This window comes from Canis lupus, chromosome 5 (genome assembly GCF_048164855.1).
Source record: "Canis lupus baileyi chromosome 5, mCanLup2.hap1, whole genome shotgun sequence".
Classification (NCBI taxonomy): Eukaryota; Metazoa; Chordata; class Mammalia; order Carnivora; family Canidae; genus Canis; species Canis lupus.
In genome coordinates this window covers 31,044,172-31,067,974 of record NC_132842.1, presented here as the reverse complement: position 1 = coordinate 31,067,974, position 23,803 = coordinate 31,044,172, and the positions used below count along the sequence as shown (strand labels likewise).

The 23,803-nt window shown below is 46.3% G+C and overlaps 1 protein-coding gene and 1 long non-coding RNA gene across 3 annotated transcripts in view; one reads left to right on the top strand and one right to left on the bottom strand.

Moving 5' to 3' along the window:
• NET1 (neuroepithelial cell transforming 1) overlaps positions 1 to 15,160 on the top strand; it is a 62,873-nt gene extending 47,713 nt beyond the window's left edge. The window contains exons 1-10 of one of the 2 annotated variants that reach the window (XM_072825933.1): positions 1,334 to 1,592; positions 6,982 to 7,089; positions 7,700 to 7,867; positions 8,503 to 8,565; positions 8,836 to 8,932; positions 9,311 to 9,387; positions 10,056 to 10,313; positions 10,746 to 10,916; positions 12,734 to 12,920; positions 13,238 to 15,160. In XM_072825933.1, coding sequence (XP_072682034.1) covers positions 1,500 to 1,592; positions 6,982 to 7,089; positions 7,700 to 7,867; positions 8,503 to 8,565; positions 8,836 to 8,932; positions 9,311 to 9,387; positions 10,056 to 10,313; positions 10,746 to 10,916; positions 12,734 to 12,920; positions 13,238 to 13,644 — 1,629 coding nt within the window. In that variant the 5' untranslated portion in view covers positions 1,334 to 1,499 and the 3' untranslated portion in view covers positions 13,645 to 15,160. Of the gene's footprint in view, positions 1 to 1,333; positions 1,593 to 6,981; positions 7,090 to 7,699; positions 7,868 to 8,502; positions 8,566 to 8,835; positions 8,933 to 9,310; positions 9,388 to 10,055; positions 10,314 to 10,745; positions 10,917 to 12,733; positions 12,921 to 13,237 lie in introns of those variants that run through there. The other variant, XM_072825932.1, reaches the window with a different exon arrangement.
• On the bottom strand, positions 13,792 to 23,412 carry LOC140633433 (uncharacterized). Its single transcript, XR_012031044.1, has 2 exons — positions 23,110 to 23,412; positions 13,792 to 16,655 (listed from the first exon to the last, which is right to left on the bottom strand). It is a non-coding gene; the product is annotated as an uncharacterized lncRNA (long non-coding RNA).
• Between the last annotated feature and the right edge of the window lie 391 nt (positions 23,413 to 23,803).

The window sequence follows — 23,803 nt, the reverse complement described above, 5'->3', positions numbered from 1 at the left end:
GACCAGCTTATAACCTAACTTCCATTTGGAATCTCTCACCTGCTCAGTATAATCCTCTGCTCATCTATCTTACCCACAGTCCATGATCGCAATCTGTGAGTTCACTTCTTCATGCTCTTTTGGGAAAGCCTACCCTTTCCCCTTTCCCAGTCCCATTTCTCCTCAGAGGACTGCTAGAAGCCACTTCTCCTCCTGAACTCCTATGGCACTTATTAGCTAGCTGTATAACTTACTTGGAATTTTCAAGAGCTGCTTCTTATGAGTTAACTCTTTGTGTAGCCTACTTTTTACACAGTGGTTTATTAACACTTTAGGAGCAGATATGAAACCTATTTTTTATATCATCCACAGTACCTGGAATAAGGCCTTCTACATACACTTCTCAGATTTCTCTGATCCTAATAAATTCTGAGAACAGAATTTTTTTTTTGCAAATTACTGACATCATTCATAGTAGTTAAGATAAAATCCTGCCTTTCAAAATAGAATACAGTATGTTCTGTTGAGAAAGAAAATCTGCTTTTTAGCAGGCCTACCAAACCAACATAAGTGGTGTTTTTCTAGAGAGGAAAGAATTTAGAGACTGTCACTAATGCATAACTTGGGGCCAGTTACTTCACCTCCCTGAACCTCATTTCTCTACCTGTAAAGTACAAGACTTCTTACGTTGGCCTTTTGACTCTTTTAGGACTATATCAAGAGGAGTTATTCGGAAAAGAATCCTGTTATTAGAAATCACCTTTTTTGTGTATATGTTGTGAAACACCTCTTACACAGATACCAAGTTTTTAAAGCCTGTAAGTGTCCAGAGTGCTGCCTTTGCAATCCAAGGGAGGGCAGTTCTTCCCCCACAGCCGCCTGGTGGGGTGACCTCAGGTGGGCGGGCCCTCGCGGGGGTCGGTGCACTGGCACTGAAAGCTCCTTGCCTAGTCGGGCTTCTCTTCGGTACATACACGCAGTTTTCTTACTTGGAGCCAAGCTGTCCACAACTGAGTTCGTCCCGAGTTGCTAGGGTTTGAAAGAAAACTGTCCCGGGGACTGAGTTCTAGAGTAGGTAACCTAGATAGGCAATTAGTTTCCCTTCCGGAATGCTTCTTAAGGGAGGAAGACCCCCTAAGGTTTCCTTGAGCCTGCTCGTCTCCAAGTAGAAATGCCAAACTTGGAAAGCTTTCTCCTGCAGGGCCAGCGGGAGCCTAGGTGTGCCGGGCTGTCGGTAGGCGCGGTCACGTGCCCGCAGGCCCCGCCCCCCGCAGGCCCCGCCCCCCGCAGGCCCCGCCCCCGCAGGCCCCGCGGGCTGGGTGGTTCTGGCTGCGGCCGCGGGAGTTGCAGTCGGTGGCGGCAGCGGCGGGAGCGGCGGGGCCGGCAGGGAACGGAGCGGCGGGGCCCATGGCCGCGGGGGGGCCGCGTGCAGGGAGGGGAAGTCTGCGCGCCGGCGGTGCGTCGCCGTAGGGCGGCTCGGCTCCCTTCCAGCTGACGGTCTGCAGGGGCGCGGGGGAAGCATGGTGGCTCATGACGAGGTCGGAGGTCTCCTGCCCATCAAGAGGACGATCCGGGTCCTGGATGTTAGTCATCCGTCCTTCCGAGAGCAAGAGGTAAGGCAGCCGCAGCCTTCGATGGCCCCGCGCTGGCCCGAGGTCTCGGCTTGTTCACGGTCGCCCCGAACCCCACTTTTGACGGAGCGTTGAAATAAATGCAGGACTCGGAGCCCTCTGCAGGTGAACGGCTCCGCGGTGGAGCTGTGGGAACCCTGCACGGGCAGGTTTGCCCGGAGCGACACTGATACGGACAGGGCAGGCTGAGTGTGTAGGCTGCTCCAGTTGGTTACGTTGGTCACGTCTCCCGTGCTTCGCACTTTGTTCTTCTTAACGTGGACTAATGTTCCTCGTCTGAGGACCTGCCTGTGGGCTAAAAGGAACATAAGAAAACCTTCCGTGCAGGTTCACGCTCGGGAGCAAATGGCAACTAAAATGCTCTCACCCAGCGCTGGTTTTTATTTTTCTTTGCGCATCTAGTAAGTTTATCGTGTGTAACTTTTTTTTGGAAAGAAAAATATGTTAAAATGTTTAAACCATCAAATCATTAGTTAAGTAGTTCTCCCCTCCTTTGTCTAAAGTCATCGTGGTTTTTAAAAGTCGTTATGAACATTTATCAAAATAAGTGATTTTTGTGCCATTTTACTTAATTTTGACAGTTGATATTTAATACTGTGTGGATATTCTATTTATACTGCTTACTATAAATAAGTACCCTACGGTATATACTACATTATCACTTACGGGTTAGAAATAGTGTTCCTGTGTTCAATTAACTACAGACTTCTTAATCTGGATTGTGGTGATAGTTTTGTGGCTTTACACTTGCATCAAAACTTACCTGATTATACATTTTAAATATGTGCAGCTTGTTGTATACCTCGGTAAGGCCGCGTATTATACATACACACGCCTTTTGGTAGTTAAAATAGCTGCCATCTCTAGGACTTACGCTTTCATTTGGTATAGTTTAGTTTTGGATTTTGTTTTTGTTTGGTTTTGGTTTTTCCTTTCATGTTTCAGTTCTCTCAAAATGTGTAAGCATTTCCTTTAGGGCAAGTCATACGTGATTATCAGTATAAATACTGAAACTGATCATTTTTTGGACCATCAAAAACTAGTCCTTTTCCATTGGTATCTGGCACTGGCCATGTTTCTGGAATATCTTTATTCCAAGGATTTAAAGCACTGGGAATGTTGTCAAGTTTTTAGTACTAGCAATAAGAACCTAAAATAAATGACTAAATTTGATTGTTTCTAAGTAGAAAGGGAAGAAATCCTGTATAATCATAACTCTTTTATCTTTCTATAAACAATTTTTTCTTTTTGTTTTTCTTATTTTCAAGTTCTTACCAAATAGTTCATCCCGTAACCCAAACAGATAAACCCAGATATATAGATTTTTTTTCTTTTTAACTAAGATTTAATTTTTTTTTTTTTTTAAGTAAACTCTACACCCAACGTGAGGCTCAAACAACCCCAAGATCAGGAGGCGCACGTTCTGCTGAACAAGCCAGCAAGGCGCCCCTGTACTGGTGTTTGTTTATTTATTTATTTTAAGTGTCTTGTTTTGGTTAACTATAGAAGAGACTCTCCTAGCATATCCTCTTTCATGATGTCATTAGGAGAAAAAAACCTTTTTATCAGAAACAACTGCATTCACAACAGAACTTTTCTGTTTTTGTTGTTATGTGCAAAGTACATTCCAGTAAAAGAATTAAAATCCATCTTGGGACACCTGGGTGGCTCAGCGGCTTAGTGTCTGCCTTCAGCCCAGGGCGTGATCCTGGAGACCCTGGGACCCCGGGATCCAGTCCCACGTTGGGCTCCCTGCATGGAGCCCGCTTCTCCTTCTGCCTGTGTCTCTGCCTCTCTCAGTGTGTGTCTGTCATGGATAAATAAATAAAATATTTTTAAAAAAATAAATAAAATCCATCTTAACAGTTTTCTGTTTTCAACTGGATTAGTAAAATAAATTGAAAACTGTCTAAAAGCAGATATCCTAAAATAATGCATGTGATTGCCTGGCTAAACTAGAAAGTCTAGTTAAAACCTAATCTAAATAAAAAAAATTAAATAAACAACATAAATTTACTTTAGAGGTATTGGAGTATATTTCCATGTCTGTGAACTTTGGCCCTGGTAAGAGATTGGCTACAGGAGAAAGTTCCTGTGTATGGAAAATTCGTTGGTATTCCTTGTTTATTCTCATAGATGTTCAGTGTCTTTTGAGGAGAGTGTATAGTTTCACCATCTGCACTGGCTCTTTAAGCTTTTTGTATTCACCATGGCACTGTTAGCCGCACTCCAGAGCAGAAATAACAGCAGCAACAAAACCATTTTGTAAGCCTTATTTTGAGTGATGGTGAGGCAGGTAGACTCCTACCCTACTCCACTCATCACCTCCAAACACTGTGCGTCTTGGCAGATATGAGTGTAATACCAGTTCTTGAAAAACTTTGTGTTTGAAATAGTTTTGGTGCAGGGCAGATGTCTAGGTTCTTAATAACCAAACCTAGAGCATTCAGATGGTTCATCTGGACCTCTAAAGACAAACTCCATTTGGTTGTAGCTGACATAGGCTGAATCCTAACCTGTGTTTTTAAAAGAAATTTTTGTTCCAATTATTAAAGTGACCCTGTAATAGATGAATGCCTAACCCATATCACGTTGCCACAGAAGTTTTCTCTGTGTGATTTTTTTTCTCAAATACTGTATGTGTAGAAGTGAACCATATTCAGTGTTACAGCTTTACATTTCACCCACACTTGAGTTATTAAAATTTTTCATACTCTTGAAGTATATATGCTGAAAGTTGGTGTGTGTCTCCTAAACATTCATCACAGATGTCCTTTTAGTAAGGCAGTAAGGCCTTTACTTCTGGATCTCCAAAAACATGTGAAGAGTACAGAGATGTCTCCCCCCCACACACACACACACCCATTTCCTGATTTAGTACTTGCACTTACCAGGACAGTCACAGAGTCTCATGTTCTAGTGACTGAGCTAGCCTGGAGCTCTTAATCAAGACATTTTAGATTAGATAAACTCAGAAGACCGCCATATCCTTTGTGAAGATAAGAGATACATGGCTTTCTAAAGGGCTGTAGAATGTACTTAACCACCAAATCCAAATACTGCTCAACGTAAATATCCCACCGCCCTGAACAGACTGCATACACAAGATCCGTACTAAGTTCAGAAAGATGCTTTAGATATATTTAACATTTAATCATCTAAATCTAAATTCTGTAGTTTTAACTTGAAGTACCACATAATTTTGAGTTACCAGGAAATGAGTGGTTGAACAGTAACTAATCCTCTAAAGATAAGAATTTTTTTATCATTAACTTGACTTAATATAATAAAATGGATATCAAAAATCTTTTCCATCGAAACTAACTTTTCAAATTCACTGCCGAAAGCTTATTTCCAAAGACATTTTAAGTTGAAATGACTTATTCTGTGAGTTACTAGGAAGTCAAATTTGTTATGTTTTAAGCAGGAAAGAGGAATTAACTTCTGTTTCCAAAAAGTGGAACAGAACTTTCTGACAACTGCTTTGTTTCTGGTTAACATTGGCATATCTTCCTTTGTGAGGAGGTAATTATATCTCTGTTCAAACAGAAGACTCTTTGTCCTGTCTTTACTAAATAGAAAGGAATGCCTTATGCTGGACCTTCTGCCCGTGCACGTGTCACTTCAGTCTTGCACAGATGTATGTTGTAAAGGCATCCGCACATGTCCTTAGCCACACAGTGTGTCACTTTACTATGTATCTTGAAGGTTTCTTTTTTAGTTCATTTAACATTTGCACGTTAGTGGTTTTATAGTCAGTTTTACTTCGGGGTCAATCATGTTGGTGGGAGAGAGTTAGTCTGCAACTCTTCTTCGTTAGGCCTTCAGAGACCTGAGCTGTTACCTGCCCAGCCTCCTTACGTGATAGGTCACACTCCCTTCTGATACGAGTGTGTACCTTCAGGAGCTGTGATAGGCCTTGCGTCATTGAAGGTTCTTCCCAGAGGATTTTAACTCTTTCTGCTAGTTTATTCTAAGGGGACTGTTTTTACTCCATTTTCTCACCCCTTTTTTATATGACTTCAGTCATCTCAAAGAGTTCTTAGAAAAAAATGTTTCATCTGTCATTTTTAAATGGTAATTTTAATTTTTACATGTTATCTTTATTTAAAAATTAATTTATTTTTATTAAGTTAATTTTTTATTATATATCCTTCTGAATTATCATCAAAATTATTTTTTAAGTATACCACAATTATCAAAAGCACCAAATACAATTAAATATGCTTCTTAGATATGTAAAAGACAGACTTTTTGTATGACCTGATGTTATTTCTCTGACTATATGAGTCACCTAATGCTAGGTCTCCATTTTCCTAGCAGTAAAATTAGAATAATGTAATTTGTTAAGTTTTGAGATCCTTGAATGATTAAGTAATATGTTTGCTGAACTATTATTTTTGAAACAATACGTATAGAATAACGATTTCTTTTCAACTTATATGTGTTTCTTCCTTTAAGTTAATAAATTAAATGTTTGAGAGAGAATCTAATTACAAATCCCAGTGTTTATGTAGCAAGTGGAAATATTTCTAAGAATGTTAGTAATAGCAGAAACGTAACATGTTCCAGGCATTGTTTAAGCCACTTACACATATCTTATTTAATCTTCGTAACAACTTTATAAGAGAAGGTCTACTATTAACTCCATTCTTCAGATGAGAAAACTGAGGCCCGGGATACTCCCCAACAAGTGCTGGAACCAGGATCTGGGCCCAGTCAGTCTGATCGCAGAGTCCTGGTGCTCTCCTGACCACTGTCCTGCCTCTATTTGAATACCTCCCGTCACAGGGATGCTCTGCCTTCAGAATTGACAGCCATTCCAGTGGCAGATACATTCATTTAAAAGCTATTCTCTAACTGAAGTGCTTAAGAATGAAATGATATACGATGTCTGGGATTTGCTTTGAAATAGATGAAACAAATGCTCACACCAGAAACTTACTGAAGCTGTGTTACAAGTACATGGGATCCATCATGCTACTATTTTTTGCTTTTGTGTATGTTTGAAATTTTTCATAATAAGATACTTTTTTAAAGTGTATTAAACTAAAAAGTTCTGTAGGATTCTGGAATCTAAGGTCTGTGTTTTCATTTTAGTTTTTCTTCCATGTACTGGTAATATTTGTTCTGTTCTCAAAGTGATATTCAGCTGGCCTTTTTCAAACCATTAACTTTTTTAATAATTTACCATCATTAGTGTTCTTAGTATTTTAATAGCAAAGGACAACATTCATTTTCAGAATTTCATGTTTTTCTCTATTTTATAATTTACAAATACGGTTTTTGAGACTGTTCAACTTTGTCCAAACTTGTTTGAAACCATTACACCTAAACACACATTTAGTGTAACCTGTTTTTGTTTTTACAGGAGCCAAGCAATAAAAGAGTTCGACCTCTTGCTCGGGTCACATCCTTGGCAAATTTGATCTCTCCTGTAAGAAATGGAGCAGTCCGACGCTTTGGTCAAACAATTCAGGTAAGCAAGGGATGGGACTGGGTGAGTAGTGTAGTAAGGAAACCTCTTACAGAAGCCTAAAATACGTATTTTCCTTTGAGTTGTACAAACAGTTTTGCACTATTATATTTAAACGCAAAGTTTTTTTAACATGCTGGCAAGGAATATTTTTACCAGAACAGTATCAAGTTACATCTTCTATCAAAGAGGAGTCTTGGGATCCCTGGGTGGTGCAGCGGTTTGGCGTCTGCCTTTGGCCCAGGGCGCGATCCTGGAGACCCGTGATCGAATCCCACGTCGGGCTCCCGGTGCATGGAGCCTGCTTCTCCCTCTGCCTGTGTCTCTGCCTCTCTCTCTCTCTTTCTCTCTGTATGACTATCATAAATAAATTAAAAAATTAAAAAAAAAAAATTCAAAGAGGAGTCTTAAATAGTTTTTAATCCCCAAAAATGTAATTTTGGCTGATAAATTTTAGATTGAAACTTGGATAAATGATTGTTTTATGTGCTGAGATGCTGAGAAATTCTCAGAACTATGTTTTTGTCTTTGTTTTTTTAAGAAAAAGAAATAATTATTGTATCCTTTAAATCTCTTTTGCTCACCTTTTTTTCTTTTTTTTTTTTTTTTTAAGTCATTTACCCTTCGTGGTGACAGCAGATCTCCAGCTTCTGCCCAGAAGTCATCGAGCAGATCAACAGTCCCAACACCTGCCAAAAGGAGAAGCAGTGTACTGTGGTCAGAGATGTTAGATGTCAGTATGAAAGAGTCTTTAACTACCAAAGAAATTAAACGTCAGGAGGTAAGCTGGCATTCAGTAGCAAGGCCATATTTTTTGTCTTACACTAAAAAAAAAAGTCCCTATTTTTTATTTTTTTTATTTTTTTTTATTTATTTATTTTTTTTTTTAATTTTATTTATTTATGATAGTCACATAGAGAGAGAGAGAGAGGCAGAGACACAGGCAGAGGGAGAAGCAGGCTCCATGCACCGGGAGCCCGATGTGGGATTCGATCCCGGGTCTCCAGGATCGCGCCCTGGGCCAAAGGCAGGCGCCAAACCGCTGCGCCACCCAGGGATCCCAAGTCCCTATTTTTTAAACATGTTGTGTCTTAAGAATAGCAAACTAATACCTAAGCAAAATCAGCTTGCAGTTTTCTATCTGTGTGGTAATTCATAACACATGCTGAGCAGGAACATTTTGTGATGGGTGGTAGTCATCAAAGTTAACTCTGATGGACCAAAGTTATAAAACATATGGCAACCTCTTGAGATTCCATTCTGAGTTAGAGTTTTCAGACTGTATCATTTTAAAAAGCACTCTGCAAAACATCAGCTAAATAATTAATGACAAATATCAATTGTATATAATTTTCCTTTCTCAAAGGAAGGAATGACCTGTAATGTTTGCTGGATTTTTTTTTTTCCTTTTTTTAGGCAATATATGAAATGTCCCGAGGTGAACAGGATTTAATTGAGGATCTCAAGCTTGCAAGAAAGGTCAGTAAATAACTTCTTATCACTTGCTCTAGTTTTAAAAAATTATATTTCACAAATTTTAAACTTTTTATATGACTTGAAAATCTCTTCAAATATGAGTATCAATAAGAGACTTTGAGTATTAACATATAGTTTGGTTTCTTTTATGTGTAACATATAGAATCCACACTAGCTTTTATATAGTTAGTCATGTTTGCGTTCAAGGAAGGTGTCTCATCATGTTTTATTTGCTTGATCTCTTTGGGTGACATATTTTTCCCCCTCTGACAGGCCTACCATGACCCTATGTTAAAGTTGTCTATAATGTCAGAAGAGGAACTCACCCATATATTTGGTGATTTGGACGCTTATATACCTCTCCATGAAGGTGAGATATATGATATTTAATTTCTATTAGTGTCTGAACAGCATTAACACAAAGTTTTTTTTTTTTAATTTGTGGGGGAGGGTATTTTTTGTTTGTTTTTTAGAGCAAGCAAGGTGGGGTAGAAGGAAGGGAGAGAGAGAGAGAAAGAGAGAGAGACAATTTCAAGCAGGCTCCATGCCCAGCACAGAGCTCGAGGTGGGGCTTGATCTCACAGCCCTGAGATCATGACTGGAGTTGAAATCAAGAGTCAGATGCTCAACCAACTGAGCCACCCAGACACTCCAACACAAGTTCTTTTGAATCTAAACTTCTAATTTAGTGCTGAATTACTTTTTAAGATAAATTTGTTATTGGTATTTCTGCCTTTTTACATTTCAGATTTGTTGGCAAGAATAGGAGAAGCAACCAAACCTGGTGGAACAGTGGAACAAATTGGTCACATTCTTGTGAACTGGGTATGTAGTGAGCTCCTTACACCAGCTCCTTTTTCAGTCTATGCCATACTTGTCATTTGTGGTGAATAGCAGATCTAGTAAATGAATTCTAAAAACAGAGAAACAAGGCATTAAGACAGAACAAAATTATATAGCTGTAAGAAGTTACAGTGTTTACTTAAGAAAATACTTCACGAATGATACAGTTTTATTTGTTTTAAAAATCTCTTTCTCTTGGGACAGAATTCCCACATTGCCTGTTTTGTTCCTTCAGTTAACATTTCGGTCCCTCCTAGATGCTAGGTGCTGTTCCAGGAGGGCTCACTGGGGGTTCAGTAGTGGAAGGTGTCTACATTTATAATCCAGTGAGAAAGGGTGGGTAGTCAAGTACATATGCGATCTTAAGGTTGGTGATGACTGTGGTAGAGAAACACTCAGGTGCCCTGGAAATATAGAAGACTACCATCTAAACTGAGGCTGGGAGAAAGTAGAAGCCATGGGTCTTGGGTTAGATGTAGTCAAAATTACAAAAGGACATTCTGATGTTGGCTCAGATACTACCTTACCCCCATCATCATCTGCAGGGAAACTTTTGCAGCTTATTAAAATTTTCAAGAATTAGCTGCAAGTTTTGTTTTTGTTTTCACAAAAACATGTATCCTACTGTGTTTTCTCTTCGTATTCTTTAGTTGCCAGGCTTGAATGCCTACAAAGGCTACTGTAGTAACCAGCTGGCAGCCAAAGCTCTTCTTGATCAAAAGAAACAGGATCCACGCGTCCAGGACTTCCTCCAACGATGTCTTGAATCTCCCTTCAGTCGAAAACTAGATCTTTGGAGCTTTCTAGATATTCCTCGAAGTCGCCTGGTCAAATACCCTCTACTGTTGAAAGAAATTCTTAGACACACTCCAAAAGACCACCCTGATGTTCAGCCTTTGGAGGAAGCTGTAAGTCTAGTAAATGATTCTTAGATTTTTCAAGTTTATATATTAGCTTGCCTTAGAAACATACACAGTGGTACTCTCAAATCTTATGCGTATTGCAACATAGCAAAATGCTCTGTTCATTACCCAGTACACTTGTGTACTAAGCAGTAAAGAGACGTAATGCGTGTTATATTTATATTTTAATCAGAAGACTAGATTGTAATATCTGACCTCTTCCACCAGCTAGCTGTGTGGCTTTGGGCAAGTCACCCAATTTGGCTGTGGCTGTCTTTTCATCTGTAAATTGAAGAGACTGACTGAATTATCTGATTTCTAGAGAGAGTCCTTTCAAGCTTTAAAATCCTATCACTTTAATATAATGTTTTAGCCCTGTAAGGAAACCATAAAGCTAATATGCTGAAAATGCTTCATTGATTTCTTGATAACTTTTAGATACTGATAATACAAGGAGTTCTCTCTGATATCAACTTGAAGAAAGGTGAATCAGAATGCCAATATTACATTGACAAACTGGAGTATCTAGACGAAAAGCAGAAGGATCCTAGAATTGAAGCAAGCAAAGTACTGCTCTGCCATGGGGAGCTGAAGAATAAAAATGGACATGTGAGTGTATATTTTTTCTCACCAATATGAAATGAGCTATTACTTTCACCTTTCCCCCTTGTTTAATTTTTTCTGCATAAGTTATGAAGCAAGTTTTAAAATAAAATCATCACAGTGAGAAAATTACTAGTTTTTACTTTACATTATTAGCTTTGATGAAGCAAACTTTGGTTTCTGTTGTGACAGAATGACTCAAAGGTCTTGGTTGGAGAACAGTTTGTATATTTTAGTTTAGTTTTTTTTTTTTTTTTCAAAGATTTTATTTATTATCACCAATTCATGAGAGACACAGAGAGAGAGGCAGAGACACAGGCAGAGGCAGAGAGAGAGACAGACAGAAGCACAGGCAGAGGGAGAAATAGGCTCCATGCAGGGAGCCCCTGTGGGACTCAATCCCAGGTCTTCAGAATCAGGTCCAGGGCTGAAGGCGGCAGTAAACCACTGAGCCACCTGGGCTGCCCTATATTTTAGTTTTGAAGCATAAATCAACTTTTTTGGCTAGGGGTTCCTTTCAAAATAAATTAATAGTTTCCTAATTTAAAAAACATGTCTTTCAATTTTTTTTTCAAAGAGTTTATAGTGATAGAAGTAACTTGTAGCACTACTAAACAAATTTCTACAACAGTTTGAATGAAAGCAAACTTATTTTTTAAATATTAATTATACAGGCACCTGGGTGGCTCAGTGGTTGAGTGTCTGCCTTCGGCTCAGGGTGTGATCCCGGGATGGAGTCCCTCATTGGGCTCCTGGCATGGAGCCTGCTTCTCCCTCTGCCTCTCTCTCTCTCTCTCTCTCTCTCTCTCTCTCTGTCTTTCATGAATAAATAAGTAAAATCTTTAAAAATGAATGTTTATTATAAAAGTATTTGCTAGAACTAAATAAATGTAAGCATGGATTTTTTTTTTTTTTTTTTTAAGATTTATCTATTTATTTGAGAAAGAGACAGAATGCACCTGTTCAAGGGAGGTGCAGAGGCAGAGAGAGAGAGAGAATCTCAAGCAGGTTCCATGCCCAACATGGAGCCCGATGTGGGGCTTGATCTCAGGACCCTGAGATCATGACCTGAGACAAAACCAGGAGTCAGACGCTTAACCAACTATGCCACCCAGGGACCCCATGTAATGGTATTTTGTTTTATTATGTGCTTTTCAGAAAAAAGGCCATTTTTTTGGAAGTTTTATTTTAATTCCAGTTAGTTAACATACAGTATAATATTAGTTTCAGGTGTATAATGTAGTGATTCACCAATTCTGTACATCACCCAGAGCTCACCACAAGTGCACTCCTTCATCTGCATCACCTATTTCCCCCATTTCCCTACTCCCTAGAAGCCCAGTTTAGAAGTTGAGATCTTTTCGGAAAAAGTTGAAACCTGACACCTCTGATTTCTATTATGAAGCCTAATTGTTCTATAAAGGCTTACATTTGTGTGGGACAAAATCAAACCATTAACATTTTTACCAGCTTGCATTTGTTAATCCTTGTTTTGTTAGAAAACTGGTATCTGATACTGGTGTCTCCAGACATGTTACTACTGGTAGGTGTTTTGTGGTGCATAGCGTTTACTCAGCTGCTGCTTAATCTAATGTTACCCGCTGATAAAAATAAATTTTATATAGTCTGAGATTAGAAAAGCTCTCCAAGTAGAACATGGGTAGCTTTGAAATCAAAGTCTTTATGAGATCATTTGTAAGGAGGATGTTAGTAAATAAATCTGAGGAAGTTACTGTCGAATCAAGTCATTTTAATGGTGGATTTCAGTCACTTAAAATTACAGAGTTTCACATTTAAGACATATTTATTTCTTGTTTTTCCAGAAACTTTACATATTCCTGTTTCAAGACATCTTGGTTTTGACTCGGCCTGTTACACGAAATGAGCGTCACTCTTACCAGGTTTATCGGCAGCCAATCCCTGTCCAAGAGCTGGTCTTGGAAGACCTGCAGGATGGAGATGTGAGAATGGGAGGGTCCTTTCGAGGGGCTTTCAGCAACTCAGATAAAGGTAAGAAAACAAGCTTTAAAGTAGTTTAAATACACATAAATTCAAAACCTAAGTGAATTTAGTTGTCCTTATACAAAAAAAATTGTAAATGAGAAGGATTCCATTGTCCTGTACCTGTTGCACTCACTGAGTTGGCAGGTGCTTTGCTGCCCTGACCCAGCAGGTGTATCTAAGGAGTCAGGGATGGGCTTTTCCTAGGCTGTCTGCCTGATGGATGTACCTGCGATATGAACACCCCCCATCCTAAGATTGCATGCTGACTTTATTTACCAGAAACTTTTTTAAGTCTCTTTTTTTACATTTCTTTATTCTTCTAGCTAAAAATATCTTTAGAGTTCGCTTCCAAGACCCCTCCCCAGGCCAGTCCCACACTCTGCAGGCCAACGATGTGTTCCACAAACAGCAGTGGTTCAACTGCATCCGTTCAGCCATCGCTCCTTTCCAGCAGGCTGTCGGCCCAGCTGACCTGCAGGGTCTCCCAGAGCTCGACGAGGAGTGTGGGGAGAACGACCCCTCTGCCGGGAGCATCCGGGCCCGGAGAAGGGCCTCCACGGCGTCCAGCATGACTCAGGTCCAGGTTGACGGAGACACTTCAGAATGTGTGTCCCCAGTGCACACAGCAGAGGACGTGAAGAGTGTGAAAGTTCACCAAACACAGTCTGGCTTCCGAAAAGCAAGGGACAAAGCCCAGTTCAGTGGCAAACGGAAAGAGACTTTGGTATAAAGGAAGTTCTGTGTATGAACTGGTGGAGAGACTGTTTATTTATAAATGTGTACAGTTTGTTTTTTCTTGTAATGTAAGCATGGGAGCATTGCAGGGCTACTTAATACCAGTCTTAACATTTTCTGTGTTTTTGGTTGGTTTGGGTGGTTGTTCCTTTTTTTTTTTTTTTTTTTTTTTTTTTAAGGCAGCTAAAGATACATGCAGATTACTGTTAAACTGTAGCCTTTTTTTTTAAAGATATTTTTCTCAGATTATTTAGAACATGCAAGCCTTTTATTAATCAAATGAAATATTTATGAAATGGATTTTCTCTTCTGCATTCATCAAGACTTTCTAATTGTGATATTTACAATATTTGCCAAAACTTAAAGTTTTACAAATACTGGGATTTCACCAGTGTTTCTCTGGTAAACTCTGCATACAGAGTTTGAGTTTGTAGCATCAGCAACCTGAAATCTTCACACAATATATGTTTGTGATATTTCAGAACTTACAGTGAAACTTAAAGTCTTTGGAGAACAAACCGTAAAACTTACTAAGTTTTCCATTTTGTCAACTGGAATGCTTTGTATTTGTTTTTCATTGCACATTCCTCATTTTTCATCCATTTAACCTGCCAAGTATTTAATTTTTTTTTAATTTGTAGTTTTTAGTATTTGCTTTTATTTTTTTTTACTTTGATGCATTTTCCTTTTCAAATTGGTGTGTCTCTAAAGTATTTTTCTTTTTTGATTAAAATGTGTATGTATGTGTGTGTGTGTGTATATATATATATACATATATATACATATATATATCTTTTTTTAAAAAATCAGATTAACTTGACCAAGTGAAACCAAGCCATATTGTTTTTGAGCCAATTAAGAAAATTGCAATCTTTAAAGCATAGCATGTCAGAATGGAGAACACACATGAAATGACCCCGTGTATCCTGGACTATGGGAAGAAAAATGCCGTAAGGTTTTTCTTGAAAGTTTTAGTGTTTTCTGAGAAGCAAGAGGGAAAGCAGTTGACTGGTAATAAGTTCAAAACAAACAAATAAAAAAGAGAGCCTAAGAGAGTAGTTTTGTCTTAAGGTAAAAACGTCTGGTTGTGCCAGGACGTTGAAAGGATATCGTAAAAGCTAAACTTGAGGGTATGTCGTAAGTCGTAGAAGGCTTGGGGGAAGTGAATTTTTCTTTGTCTTGGTTTATGGGTTTGAAAGGAAACAAATGTGTTGAAAATTTGACCATTTAGATCAGTTTTGCTGGATTTATTCATAAGAGGGAAAAATAACTGATGAATCTTTCACTGTAAAATGTTTCTGTTCAATGAGGCCATTGTCTCTAAGGAGGGAAGGCCGAAGCCCTGTGTCATGGCAGATCTATATTGGTAATCAGCTCAAGTAAATGTTGACTATTACGTGAACTGTTTCTGGCCAGTGGAAATGAAAATTGAAAAAGATTGTAAATAGATAATCCAAATGATTTCTCTGTATAAATGAATTATACAATTAAAAAAAAAAGCACACACATAATCACCCTTAAAGGTTTATTGGCTGGTGGATGTTGAGCGACATGTGCCATGACATGCTGGTACAGCAGAGGAGGTTAATGACAAGCTTCACAAAGGTTTTTAAAAATCATAAATAACTAAACCCTTAATTCATTGATGAGTAAGAGAAAGACTGAATTATAAGGTCAAGCTTTGTGAGTCTTTTTAGAATATTAGAATACGATATAATCAAAAATAGCTATTCGATTGAAGTCAGCTGAACATCTGGCTGCTTTCTGATTATAGTAGTAAAGCTAATAGCAAAACATGCTGATTAATTTCAGATTTTCATGTCAGTATCTCAGGTTTCCAGGTTTGGAAATGCAAAGTCAAAGTGTAGGTTACATGAATAGTTGTGATCTGAAAAGTCAGAAAACAAGATGTTATATAGAATATTCCTTCCAGAATTACCCTGTTCAGCTTCTGAAGGTACAGAAACAAGTTCAAATGCTGTTAATGGAATGATTTTTCATCAAAAACTGTATCTTCTTTGGTTCACTCAAGAGAGAAAATAGGCCCAGAAACTGAATAATTACATGGAATGAACATTTCAGAAATTGCATCTGTGTATTTGAGAGCATCTGATAATCTAGCTAGTGGCTCTCAAACCAGTTCAGGCATCAGAATCACCAGGGGTGCTTTAAAAAAAAAAAAAAGGAAGTGGGCCCACCCCTTAGCTCCTCCCCATATAAATACCCATTTCCCTGAATCAGGATCTTGCGGAGAAGGGGTGGCAAGAGTGAGGGTTGATCATCTGTATTTGTAAACACTCCCTCCTAGTAATTCTGATAAGTGAACTAACTCCTTGGGTCAGCACTTCATAATCAGTGACCCAGCCAATAGCCATTATGTAAATGATACACGTAAGTATAGGCATAACTTGTCCATCTGCCTCACACTCTTCAGGGTCTGTCGAAATAAGTCTGATTTTTCTAACTTCTTTCATGAGTGCATTTATGTATTTTGAGCAAAGTTAGTCTCTGCCTAGGGAGATCTTTTTTAAACTCAGGATGTGTGCACACGAGGTGGGGCGGGAAACTAAGGCACCCGCCCAGATTAACTCTAGAGAACGGGAAGCCATTGTCATTCAGTCACCCTTGAGTCTGTGGTGGGGACTGGTGTTTCATCAACTGACTCAGGTGAGCAGTTACTTTTGTGCTAGCTTCTCTCCACAAGCAGATCCAGCCCAGTACTTGGTTATTTAATATATAGAGAACTATAATATTACTAGATTAATTTTGCAAACCACAGCAAATGTCCGGTTGAATGCCCAGGGAAGGCTTCCTTCCACCTTTCAGGCCTGGTAACTGAGATGCAGAGAGGAGGTCTTACAGTTTGTCTTCATGATGCCCATCAGATAAAATTCCTGCCTGTCCCCAGAGATGAAACTGGTGTTCGTTGTTCATTCAGAAGTCCACCGGATTCAGAGGACATGACAGCTCAACCTTGAGCTTTTCTTAACCAGCATTCAAGAACACCTACGAAAGAATGGTATTTCCTTGTCCACTGAACCTAATTCCCCTGAGGGGAGTGTCCTATCGAAAAAAATCTCCCTCAATCCAGAGGACTCCATAATCTCCACGATCCGAAGGAGTTTTGATTCTTGCCTGCGTATTTGAACAACTCCAGAACCAACCGCAAGCCCGAGGATGCCTCAGATAGAAGTTCCTCAGGGCCAGTCGATAGGAGTACCTTGAGACTCCCGATACAAGGTATGGGCTCTCTCCCAGAAAATGTATATATGTACATACACATCCACACAGGTTAGTGGGGTTCAGGGATATTCCCCAAACCTATCTATGGACCCCAAGTTAAGATTTGCTCAAATGTAGTCTGACCAGGACTTTGTTTAGGGAAACATGCCATAGAGTCTCAATTTTTAAAAATCAGGAAAATATAAAAAAAACTTGTGTCAGGGAAATAAGACTCTACAGACTCTAGGAGAGAGTATTTGTAAAAGACACATCTGATAAAGGATTATACTAGCCAAAATCTGCCAAAAACAACCAAAAAAAAAAAAAACCTTAAAACTTGACAATAAGAAAATGAACAAACTAGTTAAAAAAATGGACAAAAGACCCAAACAGACACTTCAGCGAAGAAGATACGCAGGTGACAAGCACAGGAAGAGAGACTCCACATCATACGGCCTTAGAGAAGTTCATGTTCTAACAAGGGGGTTCCACTCCAGCCTGTTGGGACGGTGAGTCCTACCCCAGGCCCTGACTCCAGGCCCGGCCGAAATGTAGAGCAGCAGGGACGCTCATTCGTTCCCGCTGGGAACGCAAACGAAGCGTTGGGCAGTCTCTTCCCAAACTGCAAAGGACAAACCCCGCCCCGCGGTCAAGCAGTCCTGCTCTGGTTTTACCCACGGAGCTGAAAAGTTCTGTCCACACAGGAACTTGCACATGGATGCTCATGGCAGCTTTATCCGCAAAAGCCAAAGCTCCAGAACAACCGTGGTGCTCTGCTTGGTGACGGGGAAGTAAACCATGGTGCATTTAGACCTAAATAAGACACTCGGCATTAAAAACGCAAGTAGCCATCAAGCCCCGAAGACAAGACAGAGAGGAATCTTAGACGCGTATTAGCAAGGGGAAGAAGCCAATCTGAAAGGGCTCTGCGCTGTAGGATCCCAACTTTACTACGTTCTGGAAAAGGCCAAACGGAAGAGACCGTGGGGATCAGTGGTTGGCAGGGGATAGGGCGATGGGGTTTTTACTTCTAGGGCAGTGTGTGTGATACCATAAGGGTGGATACATGGCATTGTGCATTCGCCCAAACCCAGAGAGTGCACAACACCGAGCATGAGCTCTAATGTCAGCTACGGACTTTGGGTAATGTGACGGTGTAGGTTCACCGCTGTCCCAGTCGGGGGGGTGGGGGTGGGGGTGGGGGGAGGGGTTGCTGATGGTAGGGGCGGCTGTGGGTGTTTGGAAGCAGAGGGTAAGGGAAAGCTGCACTTCAAACGTCTTATTTTTGAGAAAAGAACAAAAAAATTACCCAGGCCCAGAAAAAAAAATGTGCACTTAGGAATATGCATCTTTCAGGTCAGATCTGCAGAGACCAAAACTGGAACACTACTGTGGATATTCTAAGACTTCGGGTGTAAAGTGAGAAAAGTGAGCTGTGTGCACGGCCGGGCCAGGACCTCAGGTTCGGCGCCTGCCGGCCAGGACCTGGGGTGGGAAGACGGCTGGGCCAGTCCTCCCCTCAGAGGAGGAGGAGGAGCAGGAGGAGGAGGAGGAGGAGGTGCCGTCAGCAGCAGCACCCCAGCTGGGTGTGGAGGGGCGCCCTGGACTCGGCCATCCTCCCCGGCTTGCATCTGCGGTTGGGGCTGTGCGCTGTCCTCGGTGCCCCGGAGCCCCACTGCCCCCGTCTGTCCCAGTCTGTCCCCGTGGGCCCCCGTGGGCCGAGGGAGCAGGGCCTGCCCTCACTGCCGCCGCCTGGCCGAGGCCGCACCTGGCGCCCACCCCGGAGGGTTGAGGACGAGCTCGAGCTCGTGGCGGCCGGCGGGGTGTCCCCTTCCCGCACACGCTGCTCCCAGCGCTTCCAACCGCTACTGTCAGGGCAGGACATGAGAGGTTGGCCCAGGCCGCCCCCCTCCTGGAAGGGAGCCCCTCGCGTGACCTCACCGCCCCGCCTGCGCCGCCTGCCCGGTCTCCGCTCTCCGGTGTTGGGCGCTCTCCAGGTGTGAGCTCAGCCCGCGCCCCGCCCGACTGTCCCAGAAACCCGGGGGCTGCGGTGCCCGCGGCGTGCGGGCGCAGGCGGGCAGGGGCACAGAGCATCAGGTGGAGCTGTAGCCCACAGCCTGCCCAGCACCCCGTCCCGCCCCACGGGGTGCAAGCCCACCCCATGGCAAGCCACACAGGCCTCCCGTGGGGACAGAGAGCTCGCGGGTTCCTATTCATACATCAAGGGTCCAGTGCACTGTACGGAGGGAGGGGTTGCCGGAAACGGGGTGCTGTGCTGTGGAACTGGCGGGCCTGTGGTCACCAGTGTCCCCCAGACCGCCGGCCACCTGCTCCCCCACGGGCAGCGCACTTCTCCACCGCAAAGGACAGCCGCCCGGGCGGGCAGCCGCACACCCCGCGCCCTGTGGAGCAACTGGGGGGCCAAAACCCCGAAAGCACGTCCGCCTGCAGGCAAGAGGCGTGAAGCAGTGTTTTCCATCGCTGAAAAGTCCTTCTGTGCTGTCGTGACCCACAGCCAGCTCCTCCAGGCTGAATGTCCCAGAACTTTCCAACGAGCTTCTTTGTTGCAGGAACAGACAAGCGCAACCTGGCATCGGTCTAACAGATCGCGCTGGAATGATGCGGAACTTTCCATTGGTTCTGGGAGGTTCTGAAACCAGAGCGTGTGGGAGAAGAGACATCCTCGCGGGGCAAGGCCGCGCCCCGACCCAGGCCGCCCGGCTCTGCACCTGCCCCACGTCTCCGCATCTGGGCGCCGCTCCTCCGTCCTCCCCGAGACCTCCTCCGTGCCCTTGGGGCCCGCCGGCCCTCACCTGAGCCCAGCAGCCCTCTCCATCCCGCCCGCTCAGCTCTGTGACATGGGACACCTTCCCGCCGAGCATCGCCGTCGCGTCCAGGCTCTGGGTGTCCCCAGTAACGGCCACTTCCCCCACTTCCCCCGATGCAGGGAACGCACTCGCGTGGGTTTGCTGAAGGAACCGGACGGATACGTTATCCCGGCCCCGTGGGAGCAGGAGTCGGTGGCACAGGGACGACTCGCGGCCTCTCCGATGGCCTCCGACGTGGCCGGCCCTCCCGGTGGCCGCTGGCCAGCCCCACCGCCTGCAGCTCACACTGTTCCCGGTCCCTCCCACAACGCATCGCTGGTCCCCACGACCCACAGAGTGACACGGATGTGACGGCGTGCGACTGCTGCTTGCTGTGCCTCGGGTGGCAGACTCTGGAGGACAGTCGGGCTGCTCAGGCGGCGGAGAGGCCCTGGGGAGGTCCGGCTTTTGGGGGGCGCCGGGGGCGCCCTGGGACGTGGAACCGAGCTGCCCCGACGGCCAAACTCATGAGAGGTGCGGCCTCTCGCCCAGCAGCTAGCTGCTCCCCGAAAGGTGAGCTACCCCCTGCTGGTTCTGTCTCGAGCCACCAGGTTGTCATCCCGCAGCAGCAGGCGAGTATCTCAAGTTCCCGAGGCTCAGCGGGGTTGTGGCCGCTGCGGGGAGAGCCGTGGGGTCGCCGGCTGCGGGGGCTCACGGCGGGCACCCTGGGCCCGGGACACGCCCGATGGAAGCAGCGAGGAGCACCTCCCAGGAGGAGCGACCGGGCTCACCCCTGGGCCCAGACGAGGCACAGGTCATGCGAACACTGAGCAGGCGTGGCTGTGGCCCACGCCCCGGGGCCTGCTGCCCTGCGTCCCCGAGTCCGCGTCCCCGAGCGTGCTGGCCTTAACTGCCCCACTCTGTCAGTCGCACTAGGGACCGTCGCCCCCGAGCAGCTCCAGAGGCCCCCACCTGCCCCCGCACCTGGACGCCATCCCCAGCTGTGTAGCAGCCACACAAGCCCCGTCAGCCCCTGAACACCCCACTTCGGTCACACCGCCACCGGGAACGGCCGTCTCCTGGGCTCCGCCGCCCGCCACCCCAACCTGGGCCCAGAGGGTCCTGCGCACCCGGCCCACACCCCACCCGGGGTCAAGGGGCTCCAACGGCAGCGATCTGCCCCGAGTGGGGAACAAACAGGCCCCGGAGGCGGGTGCAGGGTCCCAGAAGGGGGGGCTATGGCTGCGGAGCCGTGGGCCCAGCAGCGCCCGACTCCTGGGCTTGGCCAGGTGGGGACACGCCCATGGGTGCCCAGAGCAGCGGCCCCAGGCTCAGGCGAGGACGGCCATCCAGGCGCTGGAAACCTGGCCCGGCCTTATTTGCCCCTGGACACTCGCTTCGCCTGAAGGTCTCCTCGAAGTCTGTCCGAGGCGCTGGGGCTCCGCCTGACCCCCCGGGAAGCCGTGCAGACCTGAACCTGAGCGTCCTGGGGCCGATGGGGGCGGGCTGGGCAGCACACTTGGTGGCAGCGGGACCACAGGCCCCCAGACTGGCACGGAGTCGGGGGGGCACCGCGCCCAAGGCCAGCATCCCAGGGCAAGTCGGGGGGAGGGGTCCCGAGGCAGCCCAGGAGGGGTCCTCCAGCACCCGCCCCGTGCTGTGAAGCCAGTGCCTGTGGACTCAGGCTCGGGGCTCAGGGAGCCGCCGGTCGGGGGGCTCCCCGAGGAGGAGGCCACGCTCAGGTCCCTCTCCAGCCCCAGCCCACCGGCTCCCCGGGACTGGAGGGCAGCTCCCTGCAAGGGGCCGCAGGGCATCACCCGGGGGGCATCACCCGGGCCGCCCTGAGCCCCGCCTGCCGCCAGCCAGGCTGGAGCACCCGGAGACCCTCACTGCGCGGCAGCCAAGCCTGGGGAGACCGAGTCACGCCACGGAGCCCTCGATTCTGCAGGGCCTCCCGCGTGCAAGCAGGTCACCCTGGAGGGCGCCTCGAGGCCTGTGCTCGGGGAGACGTCAGGGACGCGGTAGTGGCGCCCAGGAGCCCACGATTGTGGGTTCACCCCAACCGCAATCCTGTGTCTGCCCCACACGCCTCAAGGCCGTTGCTCCTGCTTAGTGACCTTATTCTCATAACGTGACCAAGCTTCCCCTCTGTCGGCCACCGCGTCCCAAGGAGGTGGCCGGGGAGGCGTCACTGACCGCCAGGGGCGGGGTTGGAATGGCCTGTCCTAACCCACGTGGAGGGCGTGCGGCACACGCCTCCGAGACCCCGCAGGTCACCCCGGGCGGCTGGGCCTCCTCCCAAAGGGACTCCAATGGGGACACACGCGCTGTACACGTCCAGGCGGCCGGAGATAACCAATGAGGACTTCAGACACTCGCCGCCGGTCGACGGTCAGCGGCCTGGACGAGCTCAGGGTGGCGACCACAGCTCCGTGCTACAGCCTGGTGGCCGCAGGCGGCGCCTCTGCGGGGTGACACTGGCGATTACCCGGGATCGCGCCGGGGCGCTCAGCTTAGGGACCCGGACCTGCGGGATAAACGCCGCCGCCCGAACCCCGGCGCTCCGCAAACCCGTGCACGACTCCGGGCTCAAACGGCTGCCCGCCAACGAGCGTGGGGCCTCGCACAGGCCCGGGGGTACCGGGGTCAAGCCCCCCTTGCTGCCCGCGAGCCCCCTCGACGCCTCACACCGGGTCACTCCCCCGAGGCTCGGGTGCGCTCTTCTGTGCTGCATACGTTTCCGTCTACACCTCCCGTATTTATTTTAAGAGACCGCTTCAGGCCCCGATTAAGTGGAAAACCAGCTTCCCTCGCCATAAATAGGAGGAAACGACAACAATCAGGGTCCTGCCTCGATTCGCAAGGGGGGGTCTGCTCTCTCTCGTTGTGTTTGTCATCCTGGGAGGGGGGGTGCAGAGGCCCCAAGTGAGTTCAGAGACGTTTGGGGTCCCTTCCAGAGCGACCAGTGGAACTATTTATTTTTGTTTCTCCCCCTCCACCCCCAGGATCCCCCCGTGGTCGCTGTAACCCCCCGTGAGGATCACAACACACGCAGGAGCACAATCCTGGGCTGTGAATGGGCACGCCTCGAAAGACCCTTTTTTTTCTTTCTTTCTTTTTTTTTTTTTTTCCTTTTTTTGCCAGCCCATGGAACAAGGGCCCGGCACGGTCAGGGGAGAGATAAGGGGCTGTGTTTCCAGCACTTGTCCCACTGGCCCTGAGAGATACCCCAGTGGTTCCTGATAGGAAATCCCCTTGTGCCTCATGGAAAACCCAGAGAGGGAAGCGGAGCAGCCCCTGCGGTGGGTTCAGGCTCCACCCAGAGCTGCAAGGGCCGAGTCCCCGGGGGGGGGCAGGCCTGGGTCCCCTCCCCTGGCCTGTGGGCTCCGACCATCCGGGGCAGGGACCCCAGAGCCCGAGTGGCCTCTCACCGTGGCACCGCGTGTGAGCTGCTCCAACGGGGTCTCCGCACCCACGGCACCTCGTGGAAATCTGCAGTGGGGGGGGGGCCTGGGGGCTCAGTGGGTGAGCGTCTGCCCTCGGCTCAGGCCACGATCTCAGGGTTCTGGGATCGAGGCCCATGAGGGGCTCACTGCACAGCGGGGAGTCTGCTTCTCCCCCTCCTTCCGCTCCCTCTGCTCATGCCCTCTCGCTCTCTCACTCACTCTTTCTGTGTCATATGAATAAATAAGATTTAAAAACATCTGCAGAGAGAGAGAAGCATCGCTGCCCCCAGATCTGCAAATAGAAAAGTCAGGGCGAAGGCAGGCTCCCAAGATCTAACTCGAGGTCAGTGCCAAGGTCAGCATCACTGCCTGCCCCGCCCCTGCCCCCCACCCCTGGCGTCAAGGCTCCCCAGATGTGTCGCCTGTTCCTTCCAGAACTCAAGAGCTGAGCTGTCCAAGGCCACCAGGGAAGGCGGCCTGAGCCTCTGGCACAGGAGGAAGGAGAGAGAACAGGGAGGTGCAGGACAGCGTGGTCTTGGGGCCCCCGGCAGCTGCCCTGCGCACCTCAGGCTTCCTCTCCCAGTGGCGGTGGCGGCTGTGGCCCTCTCTGCCCTCAGGGACCACGGCTCCAGTCCTCGGCCTCGCTGCAGCCCAAGGGCACCTGAGTCCCAGTTACAGA